Source organism: Capra hircus, chromosome 27 (genome assembly GCF_001704415.2).
Source record: "Capra hircus breed San Clemente chromosome 27, ASM170441v1, whole genome shotgun sequence".
NCBI lineage: Eukaryota > Metazoa > Chordata > Mammalia > Artiodactyla > Bovidae > Capra > Capra hircus.
In genome coordinates, this window is record NC_030834.1 from 12,559,509 (window position 1) to 12,573,888 (window position 14,380).

Below are 14,380 nucleotides of genomic sequence, written 5' to 3' on the forward strand. Positions count from 1 at the left end.
CAGCAGGTCCTCAGAACTGAGAGGAAGCTGCTCCGTCCTTGCACATCAAGTGCTCACTTCAGGCTAAAACTTGACCACAAAAGGAAGGCCTGTTTGTTGAGTTCCTGCATTTCACTCAGCACTGCTGAGCACTGTTTCCAGTTCTCATCAAGGTAGATAATATCTCCATTGTGCAGATGAGGAAACGGAGACTTTCAGAGGCATCAGAGCTGGAGTTTGCCTGGGGTCCCAGAGCAGGTAGTTAAAAAAGGATTTGAACTCACCTATCCAACCTGGGGTTCTAGAACAGGTGTCAAACTATGACCTCACTCTCGTTCATGTGGCCCTCAAACCAAGGATGATTTTTCCTGGCAGTGCTCTAATAGTCCAGGGGAAGGACATTGCCCTTTCACTCCTATGGTCCTGGATTTAATCCTTCATCAAGGAACTAAGATCCCATACGCCAAAAAAAAAAAAAAAAAACAACCCCAACAACAACAAAAAAACAAGGATGATTTCTCCTCTTTTTTTTTAATGTGGGATGAACCAGTCTAGAGATCAAATGGCCAGAATGACTGTAGTCAACAGCATTGCACTGAATACTGGAGATTTTTACATTTTTTTTAAACAATCAAAATAACAATAATTCATGACACTCAAATTTCAGTGTCTACACAATTTTATTGGGATACAGCTGAGTTCATTGTCTATGTCTGAGTAATTGTCTATGGCTGTGTCCATCCTGCAAAAGCAGACTTGAGTGGTTAAAACAAAAACTTTCGAATCCACCAAACCTAAATATTTGCTTTCGGGCCCTTTTAGGAAAATGTCTATGGACACCCAGTCTAGGATTACTTTGGGGGGCCAAAGAGATAATATTCTGAGTGACCTGAAATACTGGAGGATGGGAACAGGCAGGGAAAGTGGAACCCATGACCCAACCCCACTCAAGCAAGGGCCTATAAGCCACGGCTCCCGAGGAGGGAAGTTCCGGCTGTGATTGAGCTCTAGGCCTGTGGCTACCTCCTCAGAGTTGCCAGGTGCCTTTGTTCCCGGGAGATGAAGAAACCCAACACAGTGATCCTCAGCCAGGGGGAGGGAGAGAGTAAAAACAGGAAAAGGGAAAGTGAATATGAGCGAGGGCCCTGGTCATGCCCTGGACTGAGGCTGTCACCACTGTTGTCAGAGGACAATCAGCATCTGCTGAAAAGCTGAGATGACCAGGACCTAGTCAGAAAAGCTCCAAGGCCCAGGTTGGCGAGGAGAGTGGATCCTCCAGGCTCAGAGTGAAACTGGGTTAGAGAGTCATCTGAGCTGGAAGAAGCCCGGGGTGAGGCCTTGAGAGAAGCCCAACCCCACCTCCCCCCAGTTACTCACTCCAGACTAAAAATGATCCTGCCACTGAGGAATTCCATCTATGTGTGGCCTCTGATAGGCCTACCCAGGACGGGTGTCCACAGGAGCTGAACAGCCTTTTGGTGTAACAGGCATTCCTGGGACACAGGGATGAGACAGCCAGGTCATTCCCAGGGAGACTTGTAACAAAGTCAGACAGGCAGACCACTAACGAACACACACATGTAACCAGAGATGACAGGGCAGAGGCCTTCCATCGGCCTTCCTCTCTGGTCTCCTCTCCAGAAAGAACTCTGGTCTTGAGGTCAGAATTTCATATCTGGACCATGTCTGAGGCATCTTTTCCAATGACCTTCACTCCTCAGTAGCTTTCTGCTCTAATCCAGCCCATCTGGGCACTCAGCATTCCAAAAGCTGATGTGCCAAGTACCCTGTGGGCTCTGGCTTTAGGGACAAGAAACATGGCTCCAGCTTCACAGGCTTGGGGAGGAGCTGGGGAGAAGGCTTTGAGAAGCATCTGTTAAACAGATCATCACTGTCACTGAAGGACACTTAATTCTTAACCCGGGCCACCTGCATTGCAGGCAGAGTCTTTACTGTCTGAGCCACCAGGGCAGCCCTAAATCTTAGTAGAGTTTGTATCGGAAGGAAAGGCACCAAGGATGATATGTATGTCCTGATTTCCCAGAGGAAGACAAATTAATTTCCTAAATAAATGGTTTTCTTCATGAGAACGTGAACCTTAGACTTGCATGTCTTAGGAGAGCGCGCCATCTTCTGGCCTGGGTCCTGACTACCTCCCTGCCTGTTTGCGTCTGAGGGTGAGGCTCTCTGAGAGCATCACACACTTGCAGCTGGAAGAGAATTACCTCTCCAACCCTGGAGTTGCTAGCTGTGTGTGTGCTCAATCATGACTGACTCTTTGGGACCCCATGGACTATAAACCTGCCAGGCGCCTCTGTCCATGGGATTTTCCAGGCAAGAATACTGGAGTGGGTTGCCATTTCCTCCTCCAGGGGATCTTCCTGACCCACGGATTGAACTCGAGTCTCCTGCGTCTCCTGTATTGCAGGCAGATTCTTTACCACTGTGCCACCTTGGAAGGCCCAGAGTTGCCGGATCATAAAACTGCTCTTCCACTTTACTATGAGAAATGTCAGGGAAAGCAGAATTTCAGGGCTTCTGTCATGGGTAGATGACTCTGTAGTGAAATCCCACTTTTTTAAAAAAAATGCAGTTAAGTTCATGATCTGCACAAAACTGGGATGAGCGGCCTTGGATACTGTTCTCTATGGGAATGTAAAGACATACTCCCAGGGCCAGTTATATTCCTTTTAGGGACATGTTTACCCTCCCAGTTGGAGGAGGAAATGGCAACCCATTCCAGTATTCTTGCCTGGAGAATCCCACGGACAGAGGAGCTTGGTGGGCTACAGTCCACGGGTCGCAAAGAGTCGGACACGACTGAACGACTTCACTTTCACTTTACCCTCCCAGTAAGGATGTCGATTGCACTGTCTGAAACTAACATCTTCTAAAATCTGCTAATGCCAGAGACTGCCTGAAATTCTCCAAGATCAAACAGAGAAGCAGAAATTCCCCACATACTTTCAGCACAGGCTGTGATAACGCCCGTCTGTTTTCTTGGAGTCAGAGGGACTGGCCACAGTTCTTTGTAACTTTAACTCAATTGTCTTATTTTTCAAACATAATTGACTCTAAAACTTTAAAGTGTTAAAAAACATTTATTTATTTATGTATTTATGCCACACCACATGGCTTGTGGAATCTTAGTTCCCTGACCAGGGATTGAACCTGGGCCCTCAGCAGTGAAGGCACAAAGTCCTAACTACTAGGCTACCAGGGAATTCCTGAAAACCTTTATTCTTGATGAGTGCAATTGGGATTTACTTATGAGAAAACACATCCTCTTTGCTGACACTTATGTTATATTCAAACATGACATACAAAATCTCTCATTTGTGAGCTTGGTTTCTGGAACATTACTAGAGGCACATTTTTGCTTGATTCTTTGATCTATACTATACCACACCAGGAACTTCGGAGCTAGAATCTTGGAGCATCTTAAAGCTTAAGGTTTTAAAAACATCTCAATTTGCTTAAATTCTTCAGACTGCCAAGGGCCTCACTAACCTCCATAGTTTTTCTCTCCAACTCCCTTAGACATTTCTTGCCTAGTCTCTGGAAGCCTCCCAGGTTGTCACTCTGCAAAGAGAGGAAACAACGTGCTTGTAGGGAAGCTGCTTTGGAAAGAACACAATTTCCTGCTCTCTCAATACACTACTCTCCCTTTTAGGCCACAAATTTTGTACTATGGCCAGAATCAACATTTATTAAGGGTCCGTCTAGTCAAGGCTATGGTTTTTCCTGTGGTCATGTATGGATGTGAGAGTTGGACTGTGAAGAAAGCTGAGCGCCGAAGAATTGATGCTTTTGAACTGTGGTGTTGGAGAAGACTCTTGAGAGTCCCTTGGACTGCAAGGAGATCGAACCAGTCCATTCTGAAGGAGATCAACCCTGGGATTTCTTTGGAAGGAATGATGCTAAAGCTGAAACTCCAGTACTTTGGACACCTCATGCGAAGAGTTGACTCATTGGAAAAGACTGATGCTGGGAGGGATTGGGGGCAGGAGGAGAAGGGGACGACAGAGGATGAGACGGCTGGATGGCATCACTGACTCGATAGACGTGAGTCCGAGTGAACTCCGGGAGTTGGTGATGGACAGGGAGGCCTGGCGTGCTGCAATTCATGGGGTCGCAAAGAGTCGGACACGACTGAGCGACTGAACTAAACTGAATTGAAGAGAAAAAGGAGAGTCGGCGATACCCTTGGCGCTTTAGAAAGAATTGTTTGTGGCTGGCAACAGTTTTTTGTTTGTTACGCGCGTCCACAGCGGTAGAAAGCTCACTCAAGAGCCTAGACAGCCAACCTCAAACTAAGTACAGATGGCGGGGAATCCGAAGATACAGTCCAGACCAGGAACCTCCTTTCCTCGATCACGTTTCTACCCGAGTCCGCAGAGGAACGGACCGGAAGCCGCGGAGAAGGTACCTACAGTTCGGCTGTTACGCTGGCCGGAAGAGGAAGGTGCAACCATACAAGACTCCGCTCCTACTTCCTGTTTCGGCACAGTTGCTGCTGTGGGCGGTAGGGGCGGTTAGCTGCCTGGGCTCTGGACCGCTTGTACGATGTCGGGTGGAGGCCGCTGTCCCGATTGCGGCTCCGCTGAGCTAGTGGAAGACTCGCACTATTCCCAGAACCAGCTGGTGTGCTCCGACTGCGGCTGCGTGGTCACCGAGGGCGTTCTTACGACCACCTTCAGTGACGAGGGCAATCTCCGAGGTACCTGTGAGGGCTTTTCGGAGGCCATGGATACAGCCTGGGGCGATGGAGGGATTGACGTCAGATGCTTCTTATCTCTTGCCGTCTCCCTGTCATGAGCACACTTAGATATGGGAGAAAACAGTGAAAGTGAACGAGTGAACTGCAGATCAGGGGCTGCCATTATCTGTTTTCTTAGCACCATATCTGTTACATGTAGTAAATGAAACAGAGAGAAACAAAGTTCCACTGAATTTACCTAATTTGCCTATTTGGAAGCATTATATCAATAGGTCAGTGTTGTGAGAATGCGGGAAATACTACTACCCCGAAGCAGTTTTGAAAACTAAATGGCAAAAACTTACTTTTCTTTTTTTCATTTGTGTTCAAAGTCCCTGACCAGTGCAGCCCTCAAAATCTACAGGCAGGAAAATTGCCTGAATTGAATGTACAGGAGGGGTGGCTGGAAATTTGGAACACTTGGAACTGCTTTAATGCTAGTCCTAATCTTCTAAAGCTTTCTGTGTATTTGGTACTGCTTGTGGTTATAGAAAACCAGATGGACCTTTTACCTGCAAAGATGAGCACCTTCTGTGAGCTGGGGAGTGGATATTTGATGATTTGGATTCTGCTCCCTGGTTTTGTGTGGTGGGAGGGCAGGGGTGGGTGAATAGAGACTAAACAAGCTATTTTTTGTCCATTATCTTACAGAAGTAACATATTCTCGAAGCACCGGGGAAAACGAACAAGTTAGTCGAAGCCAGCAACGAGGTGAGAATCTACCTTTTATGACACAGTGGCTTTAAAGAAAATTCTCCTTATGGTCCAGCTCGTCTGCTTGTCTTTTCTGTTTTCAGCATTATTATGTAAAGGTAGAGAAGAAGAGAATGGTAATTAGAAATAAAGGATTGAGGTGGTTCTAAGAGAGGTAGCAGTTAGGTGGAAGGTTTAAGTCTGCTTGCGTATGTTTGAGGTAGATTCGAGGAACCCAGGTCAAAGCTTGGTCACAAATCAAACCAGCTTCCAAAAGATGAGGCACTGAAGTGTTGACTTCTTTCCACAAATGTCTTTGTGCTTTTCCAATGGCCTTACCAAGTGTCACTCTTATCATTGTAGAAAGGTCCATTATTTGTGCATGTGGTATCTGAGGTGAGTTTAACAGAACTTGCTGGGAGCTCCTTTGACTCCTTCACGTATAATATCATGTCATCTGCAAACATGATATGAAGTGACGTTTTTACTTCCTTTGTAATTTAGATTCCTTTTAGTTTTCCTCTCTGTTTGCTATGGCTAGACCTTCCAAAGCTATGTTGAATAAAAGTGACGAGTGTGGGCATCTTTGTCTTGTTCTTAATCTTATAGGAAATGCTTTCAGCTTTTCACCATTGAGTATGATGTTAGTGTGAGTTTGTCGTATATGACCTTTATTATATGTTGTTCCCTCTAGACCCACATTCTGGAGATATTATTATTATTATTATTATTGTAAATGGATGTTGCATTTTATCAAAAACTTGTTCTGCATGTATTGAAATGATCATATGGCTTATTCTCAGTTTGTTCATGTGGTGTATCACACTGATCTTTGCATCCCTGGGATAAACCCCACTCAATCCAGTTGTCTGATCCTGTTAACATATTGTTGGAAATGTCTCTAACTCCTGCCGTGGGTTTTCCTAGGTCTTCGCCGAGTGAGAGACCTCTGTCGAGTGCTGCAGCTGCCACCAACATTTGAGGACACGGCAGTTGCCTACTACCAACAGGCACACCAGCTCGCTGGCATCCGCACAGCCAGGCTGCAGAAGAAGGAGGTGCTGGCTGGTTGCTGCGTCCTAATCACCTGCCGGCAGCGTAACTGGCCCCTGACCATGGGGACCATCTGCACCCTGCTGTATGCAGATCTGGATGTGTTTTCTGGAACCTACATGCAGATAGTGAAGCTCCTGGGGCTGGATGTGCCATCTCTGTGCTTGGTGGATCTGGTAAAGACCTACTGTAGCAGGTACCTGCCTGGGGGAGACACGGGGGTGGCATGGGTTCAGACCTGAATCCTTTTACTTCTGGCTGTCTCTTTTTGACCAAGTCCATTCTACGAGGATGGACTTCTCCTCCTATGCCTGGCGCTGGTCGGGTGAATCCCATTTTACGTTTCTAGAATGTTGTATCATTTTCAAACCCCTTCGCTGTCATAGCAGCCTGATGCTGTAGGAGGGTTAAGTATCAGCTTTGGCATGGGGCTTCTGGGTTCTACCACTCAGGCCTGCTTGACTAAATGCCACAGCCCTGCCTCAGCAGGATCACATTGTGTGTGATTAGAGCTGAAAGAGTATGAGCAAACTGACAGAGCTGGAGTTAGAAGTTAATTTTTTTATTTAATAAGTAGCTGTGTTCTTTTCTTTTTGTTCTGACAAATATGGTAGAAAGCAAAGGCTGTCAGTGTCGAATGACCTTGAGTTTGAAGCTTGGTCACTTCTAAGGTGGATGACTGTGGGCAAGTTTTTTCGACTCTTAAATGCACGTAACAGGCTGTTGAGTAGATTAAAGAACATTTTGTAAAGCACTCACTCAGAATGAGGGCTGATGGTGGGGCGGGCAGGGTTGTCAGTAGACGTTAGTGCCCTTCCGCACTCTCTTGCCCTTCACCTCTCCTGCAGGAGACTCTCCCTGATCTCTCTTGGTACCTGAATAAAGTTGCTACCCAGCAGGCTTGTGTGTTCCTGAAAGACTAGCATAGCTTGCCTATCTTCTGCGCTTTGAAAGAGCTGTCTCCCTGAGGTACTGAGACCAGACCCTCATTTTGGTTATTTCAGCTTCAAGCTGTTTGAAGCCTCCCCATCTGTGCCAGCCAAGTACGTGGAAGACAAAGAGAAGATGCTGTCTCGAACACTGCAGTTGGTGGAGCTGGCCGATGAGACGTGGCTGGTGACTGGGCGGCACCCCTTGCCCGTCATCACTGCCGCCACTTTCCTGGCGTGGCAGTCCCTGCGGCCTTCAGATCGGCTGACCTGTTCCCTTGCCCGATTTTGTAAATTGGCAAATGTAGACCTGCCCTACCCCGCTTCCTCCCGCCTGCAGGAGCTGCTGGCTGTGCTGCTGCGGATGGCCGAGCAGCTGCCCTGGTTGCAGGTTCTGAAGCTTGACAAACGGTCTGTGGTCAAGCACATCGGCGACCTCCTCCAGCACCGCCACATGCTGGTCCGCAAGGCCTTTCGGGACGGAACAGCTGAGATGGATGCTGGGGAGAAGGAACCGCAGGGCCAGGGGCAGGGGCAAGGACTGGGAGATGGGGATGTGGGGAGTAGCTCTTTAGAGCTGCCTGCGGGCAAGCGGCCCGCCAGCCCCGCCCTCCTCCTCCCACCCTGCATGTTGAAGCCCCCAAAGCGAGTCTGCCCCATCCCCCCTGTCTCCACGGTCACTGGAGATGAGGACATTTCTGATAGTGAAATCGAGCAGTATTTGCGTACCCCTCAGGAAATTAGGGACTTCCAGAAGGCCCAGGCAGCTAGACAAGCCGCCCAGAGTGTTCCAAACCCCACCTGATGCACATTGGGCATTGAGGGTGCTTCCCCTCATCTGATGACTTGCTAACTGGCCTGATACAGCCAGAGGAATCACTGTCCACAAGCCCTCGGGTGTTTCCATTCTGATTTAAGGGACCCAAGAGGGGTTGTGCATCCCAGAGGTGAAGTCAGAAGGAGCGTGGGGACGCCCGGGTTGGAGAGAGTCCCATCCCTTGGTCCAAGAGAGCGGCTTGCCTCCCTCCAGGTTCTGTGGGCTGGCTTTCTCTCGGGCTGTTGGGGCAGCGTCAGGGGCTCTTCCGCTCCTGGATTGGATTGGATACATGGCTGCCGCGGGGCTGGTGGAACCTATGCTGGTGTGGATCGTGGGTATTCCCAGCATTACCAGCCCTCAGAGGATGGGAACTGAGCAACCCTCGGCCCTGTGTTTGTTCACAGACCCTGTGGGCTTATGTGTACAGTGTTAAAGATCCTCTCTCATCACAAAAGGACCGTGGGTGGAGGAGTAAGGTCATAGCTCAAAGGGCTTTGCAAAATTTTAATATATTAAAACAAGAGGCATCTGCTAGAAAACATTCTATTGTATAAAACCCGAGCTTTTAAAAACATGTTTTCTTTGGCACTTTTCATCCCCTCCCTCCCCTTTCCCCAGCATATTGCAAAAAGCTCTCCAGTGCTAAGGCATTGGCGGGGTATGTAAACAGCAGCCAGCATACGTGGAAGAATAATATGAAGCTTTTTTTTTTGCCTTTTTTTTTTTCTTCTAATATTGTCTGTGCAGCAAGCATAAATAACAGGATCCATCTCAGGGCGTGTGGGTTTTCTCCCTTTCCCCTGTCTGTCTGCTCTCCCCTTGGCTATCAGGCTGGAATGATATGGAGACTGGGCTGAGTTTCCCTCCGCTTTGGTCATGTGCGGTAATCAAAGGCTGGTGGTTGCTCTTTAGGTTGGGGAAAATATGAGTGTTGGAGTTTAAAAGTAGTGAAGGCACAGGTCCCAGGTGATTTGCAGGGATCCTACCCTTTGCCTTGGGGATTTGGTTTGGGCTTCAGTGGGGCAGGAAGCTGGTTTTATTTTTTTGAAGGTTTCTGATATGGACCTAGACATCAGATCATTGATGATTCTCCTGTCTGGCCTCGTGGAGGTGGGGAGGCCTCTTAGTCCCTGGGAGGTGGAAGGCTGTGCCATTAACAGTAATGCTTTTCCAGCACCACCTGAAGCCTGGCAGCGGTGCCCCTTTTCAGAGCGTTTTTTTCAGTAGGACTAGGTTTGAGGCAGGACTACCTTCAGCCCCAAATCGAAGTACTAGCTCTGCTGTCCTCCCCAGGTACCTGGCAGTCAGCGTCTTAGGTGTAAGACCTTAGCTTTGTCCTGAAATGCCCCCTGAGCGCTCCCGTGTGGGTCTTGTCCCGGTCCTGTGGGAATGGCCTGCAGCCCTAATCCTGTACCCCTCCTTCCACTTGCCCCCTCCCTTCCAGAGAGCTGGTTGGTCCCAGCTGCCTTTCACGCGGCCCGCCTTCTCCTTTTGCATAGTTAATTCCAAAAAGCAGCACCTTGTTCCCTCTGGCTTGTCCTGGTCACCTGGCTCATCTGCTAGGCTCCCTAGTTAGCCAGAGTCGGGGTGGGAGAGAGGCTCTGGGGTGTGGGCACAGAGGGGAGACTTAAGAGGAGGGCGGTTAGGCAAGAACGCCTCACTCAGGCTCCATCACAGTGTTCCCAGTAAGGCGGATGCCGCCAGTGAGGCGGGTGTACCTTAGAAGGGGCCCGCCCGAGCTGTCCCCGCCACTCTCGGTCGCACCGCAGACCGGCAGGACTTTAGCCCGCAAGCCTGGATGGCAGGTGCTGCCGAAAACCGGCCTGGGCCGGGACGGAAACCTACCCCGCCCGCGGTCCAGGGATTGTCTGTCGCTACGCCGGGGGGGCCCGCCCCGTAGTGGTGGGCCTGCGCCTTTCCCTCCCCCGGCCTCCAGGACTACAGCTGGAGAGCCCAGGTGCAGCGAGGCACCTCCACTCCAACCTGGGGGCGTACCGATCGACGTCTCTGGGGCGCCCCCCGCCCCTCCGCGAGAAGCGGGGTCAGGAGCCCGCACGGCCAACTCGTGCCGAAGCGGCGCCCGCGCCCACCCTAGACGGTGGTCTCGCTTTTCCAGAGGCCAGTCTTCATGCAGCCGCCGCCGGCCGCCTCCGCGCCGCTCGAGGGGACGTCATCGTACTTGCCGCCCTTGGGAGCGCCGTTGAGGCTGGCCGAGTTGAGCGGGTACGAGCGGCGCTTGCTCTCCTTCTCCAGCGCGCCGCCCCGGAGGTTGTCGCGGCTGGCGCTGCGGCGCTGGCCCGGCCGGCCGGCCTCGGGGGGCGGCGCTGCGCTCGTGTCGCTGCCCTCGGACAGCGTGAGCGCGGTCTCGCCCTCGAGCCGGGGCCCGGCGCCCGGGCTGTGGCGGCTGCTGCCCAGGTAGCTCTCGGACGGGCTGTGGTGCGGGCTGCCACTCTCGCTTGACTGTAGCTCGGCCGCCCCGGCCGCGCCCCCGCGCAGCGCCCGGAGCCGGTTCTTGCCCCCGGCCTCCCCAGCGCGGTGCCCCTTGGCGCGGCTCTTGTGGCCCCGGCGGCCGTGGTGCAGGTTATTGGGATGGCGCTGGCCGAGGCCGGCCCGGGGACCCGGGGTCTCGGGCTCCCCCTCCCCGCGGGCCGCTGCCTCCGCCTCGCATGCCTGGCTCTGCGCCAGCTGCAGGTTGGTGAGCTTGCAGGGCCCCGGGGGCGGCGCGTGGCCGCTGCTGCCGCTTGGGGACGACTTGAGAGACGGGGGTCCTTCTCCGAACACCGGGGACCCGTCTTCGGGGCCGGCAGGCACGGCCCGCGGGGAGGCGCGGGATCCCGAGGCCGAGGGCCGGCAGGCGCGCCAGGAGGCCCTGACGTCCCTGCGCCTGGCACAGTGGTGGGTGAAGACGAAGAGACCCAGGGCGGAGGCCGCCACGCCGTACAGACAGCTGCACACAACCCGGGGCAGCCAGCGCTGCGACACCGTCAGCGCCCCGCAGGCCCACGTGGCCAGGTAGAGGAAATGCGTGGTCACCAGCGCCCCCAGCTGGACTCCCGGAGAATAGAGGCCGTCGCCGTCCTCCGGGGGCCCGGGCGTCACCATCCCTGTGCTTCCAGCCGCCAGGAGGGAACCTGAGTCACTCAGGAGGGGGCCGCTGCTCCTGAGCCTGGTGGAACCCCTCAGCTCCTCCCTTGGCTCCAGAGAGACCCGGCCGGTGCCCCCCTTTGGGCTCTGTGCCAGGGGACCCCGTAAGCGTAGCCCTGCGCACAGGAAATAGATCCAGGTGATGAGCAGAATCAAAGCCACCGGGATGTAGAAGGCGCCTAGGCTTGGGCGCCACACCAGCCAGCAGCTGCGGGGAGACACGGCGTGTATGAGGTGGGGCCCCGAGGCCGGGTGGGTGGGGAGGCGGCTCGGGCCACATGCAGGGGTTGGGGCTGGGTGACTGGCTGGGCAGGTGGGTGCTACCCCCACCCCCCCCTCGTGATGAGGAGTAGGAGGCACCCCGCCAAGCAGGGAGGTCAGTGGCGGGGGCAAGACGCTCACTAGGGGCTGTGGTCCCGGTAGTTCTGGATGTTGACAGCGGCCGTGATGCCACAGATAATGAGTGGGATCCCTCCCGCGATCAGATAGAACCTGGAGAGAGGGGGTTTGGGGGTCAGAGAGATGGGGAACAAGGAGGGGACCTGGTACTCAGAACCCTCACCGAGGGGTCTCCGCCCCATTCTCCTTCCCCGGAAAGTCGTGTTCGAGTTTTTTTTTCCAGGGATGCAAGGCCCCTCTAGGGCAGGTCATAGGTCCCTAAGGGATTTGGCCAAGACTGCTCTAAGAGACAGAGGCCAGATTTGCTTTCTGTCCCTCTAAACAGCACAGAACCCAGTGCCGCTCTGGTTCCCAGGATCCCTGCCCAGTGCCCTGCAAAGTTGCTTACTTCCTTGCTGTGGTATGCCTCAAAACCCCAAGGAGGCACCCCCTCCATGGCACTGGGCAAACCTGGTGCCACCTAGGCCCTTGCCTCTCCTGCCTTTTTTTTTTTTTAATGGCCACAGGGTCTTAGTTCCCCAATTAGCAACCGGACTCAGGCCATGGTAGTGAAAGCACCAAGTCCTAACCACTTGACTGACAGGGAAGCCCCCCACCTCCTCTTGTGTCTTGGGAGTGTGATCTCCCAGGACCTTGGATCCACCCCGCATCCACCCTGGGAGAACAGCCTTTGATGTCTTTCCCGCACCCCCGGAGCCCTTCCCCACCGCAAAGCTGACAGATGGAAGTGCCTACCGCAGCATGGGTCGGGGGGCAGGCGGGGCAGCGTCCCCTTCTGGTGGAGGGGGCGCCCTCCAGGTGAGCTCCTTGTGGAGGACGCGGGCCTTCACGCCCATCCAGAGGAGTGTAGACAGCGAAGAGTAGTGCAGGGTGATGCCCACCTGTGGGGTCAAGGGCTGAGGGCTGGGGGGCCGGCGGGCCGGCCACCCTGAAGCCTCAGCCCCTACAGTGTTCTCCCCTGCCTCCCACGTGCCCCGCCCCCAGCTCCACCCAGACCCTCCCCAGGGTTGCGTTCCTGCTGTTACCCTCTCTACTTCCAGCCCAGGGCTCTCCATGCGTCAGGGTGGCTGTCGTTGCTACCGGCCTCGTCCCCGACTGCTCTTCCATCGCAGGCCCCCCACCCTGCACTTCACCCCTGCTCCTAGTGTCTCTGCTTCTCACCCCCCGCCCTCCAAAACAAGGCTGGACTCAGAACCGTGGAGCTGGAGCCCATGGCCCACTCCCATTTCCGGCCTGTGTGCCTCCCTCCTCTGTGCCCAGGCTAATGGCACCCATCCTGGAGACCCCAGCCCTTCCTTTGCTTACCGCCTGGCAGACCATCTGGTAGTTGGTGAGCGTGATGCCTCCCGCAAATACGGCAGAGGTCATGGCCATGTGGAAGCACAGGTTCAGCAGCATGTGCCAGCCCTTCCGGGACACATGGATGGAGCTGCCGCAGAAACAGTCTCAAGTTAGTGGACCGCACAACCCAAGGTCGGGCCCTTGGGCCCTCAAGACCACCAGTAGAGTCGAAGAGAAGAAGGCAGACTTTGGTGTGCGTGTGTGAAACGGGACAGACACCTTAAGCCCCAGACGTGTTTTTCAACCTCAGAACGCTTGCAGGAAATGCTGGGCAGGAGCCTGGGGAAGGGACACTCACCAGGGCTGAGCGACCCGCTTGGCCTTCCCCGCACACCCGCTCCCCCTGCAGGAGCTCACCTGTGGTTGAGGATGTAGGTGATGATGGTGGAGAAGAGGCAGAGCAGCAGCAGGGCCGTGCAGGGGTACACGACGGGGTGTAGCCCCGCCCCGGAGCCCCCCGCCTCCCTGGGGAAGGCGCTCAGCTCCTGGAAAGACAGGACAGGGAGTGAGCAACAGGAAGCCAGGGGCCGCGAGGCCCCTCTGTGGGGTCCAGCCCGGTCCCCCAGGCCGGTTCTCCCCTCCCAAGCCCAGTCAGCCTTGGGCTCCAACTTTGGCCCTTTGCTATCCGGGTAGCAAAGATGGAAGCACCACCACATTTGGTCTAGGTGGCATTTCTGACCTGCCTTTCTGGGAGCTTTGCAGGTTCTCAGCCTGAAAATCAGAGATGAGGAAAGAGAAAGAAGGTACTATGCATGGTACAGCCACACACCTGCTCAGGATCCGGGAGTTCGGGCTACGAAGTGTAGTGCAGGAGGTGAGGGGCTGGACAGGGCTGGGCGGGGAGGGGGACAGAGGGCAGACATGCCCAGGTTCATTTTTCACTTTAACAACCTGGGTGTCAGAGGATGTGGAGACCCCCCCCTGGTGGTTCCTGAGCCATCTCTCTAGACATGGGAATAGAAGACCTCCCTGTCTATCTTCTTTTTTTCCTTTTCCCCCCCAAAAGGCTGTGGGGCTTTTTTCCTTTTTTTCCCCCCACAAAAGGGTCTGGGGCTTCCCTGGTGGCTCAGACGGTAAAGAATCCACCCACAATGCAGGAGCCCCTGGGTTTGATCCCTGGGTCAGGAAGATCCCCTGGAGAAGGGAATGATGACCCACTCCAGTATTCTTGCCTGGAAAATCCCCATGGACAGGGGAGCCTGGCGGGCTACAGTCCATGGGGTCGCAAAGAATCAAACACAAGTTAGCAACTAACATGTTCACTTT

General features: G+C 53.7%; 2 protein-coding genes across 4 annotated transcripts in view; one reads left to right on the top strand and one right to left on the bottom strand.

The window, feature by feature from the left end:
• BRF2 (BRF2, RNA polymerase III transcription initiation factor 50 kDa subunit) lies at positions 4,458–8,804 on the top strand. The gene is made up of 4 exons (XM_005698825.3): positions 4,458–4,699; positions 5,390–5,449; positions 6,359–6,680; positions 7,489–8,804. The coding sequence occupies exons 1-4, from the start codon at positions 4,546–4,548 to the stop codon at positions 8,216–8,218; spliced, it is 1,266 nt and encodes a 421-aa protein (XP_005698882.2). The 5' UTR covers positions 4,458–4,545; the 3' UTR covers positions 8,219–8,804.
• The window catches only part of ADGRA2 (adhesion G protein-coupled receptor A2), a 36,520-nt gene continuing 31,097 nt past the window's right edge, over positions 8,958–14,380 (bottom strand). For 2 of the 3 annotated variants that reach the window (XM_018041967.1, XM_018041966.1), the window contains exons 15-19: positions 13,472–13,599; positions 13,079–13,202; positions 12,509–12,654; positions 11,777–11,866; positions 8,958–11,582 (exon numbers count right to left, since the gene is read on the bottom strand). In XM_018041967.1, coding sequence (XP_017897456.1) covers positions 10,322–11,582; positions 11,777–11,866; positions 12,509–12,654; positions 13,079–13,202; positions 13,472–13,599 — 1,749 coding nt within the window. In that variant the 3' untranslated portion in view covers positions 8,958–10,321. The remainder of the gene's footprint in view (positions 11,583–11,776; positions 11,867–12,508; positions 12,655–13,078; positions 13,203–13,471; positions 13,600–14,380) is intronic. The other variant, XM_018041969.1, reaches the window with a different exon arrangement.

What these genes read in the sequence shown, in the direction of transcription:
- BRF2 (XM_005698825.3), top strand. Translation starts at nt 4,546, where the DNA reads ATGTCGGGTGGAGGCCGCTGTCCCGATTGCGGCTCCGCTGAGCTAGTG. An exon ending in TGACGAGGGCAATCTCCGAG is followed by an intron (nt 4,700 to 5,389) that starts GTACCTGTGAGG and finishes ATTATCTTACAG; the next exon opens with AAGTAACATATTCTCGAAGC. An exon ending in TAGTCGAAGCCAGCAACGAG is followed by an intron (nt 5,450 to 6,358) that starts GTGAGAATCTAC and finishes GGGTTTTCCTAG; the next exon opens with GTCTTCGCCGAGTGAGAGAC.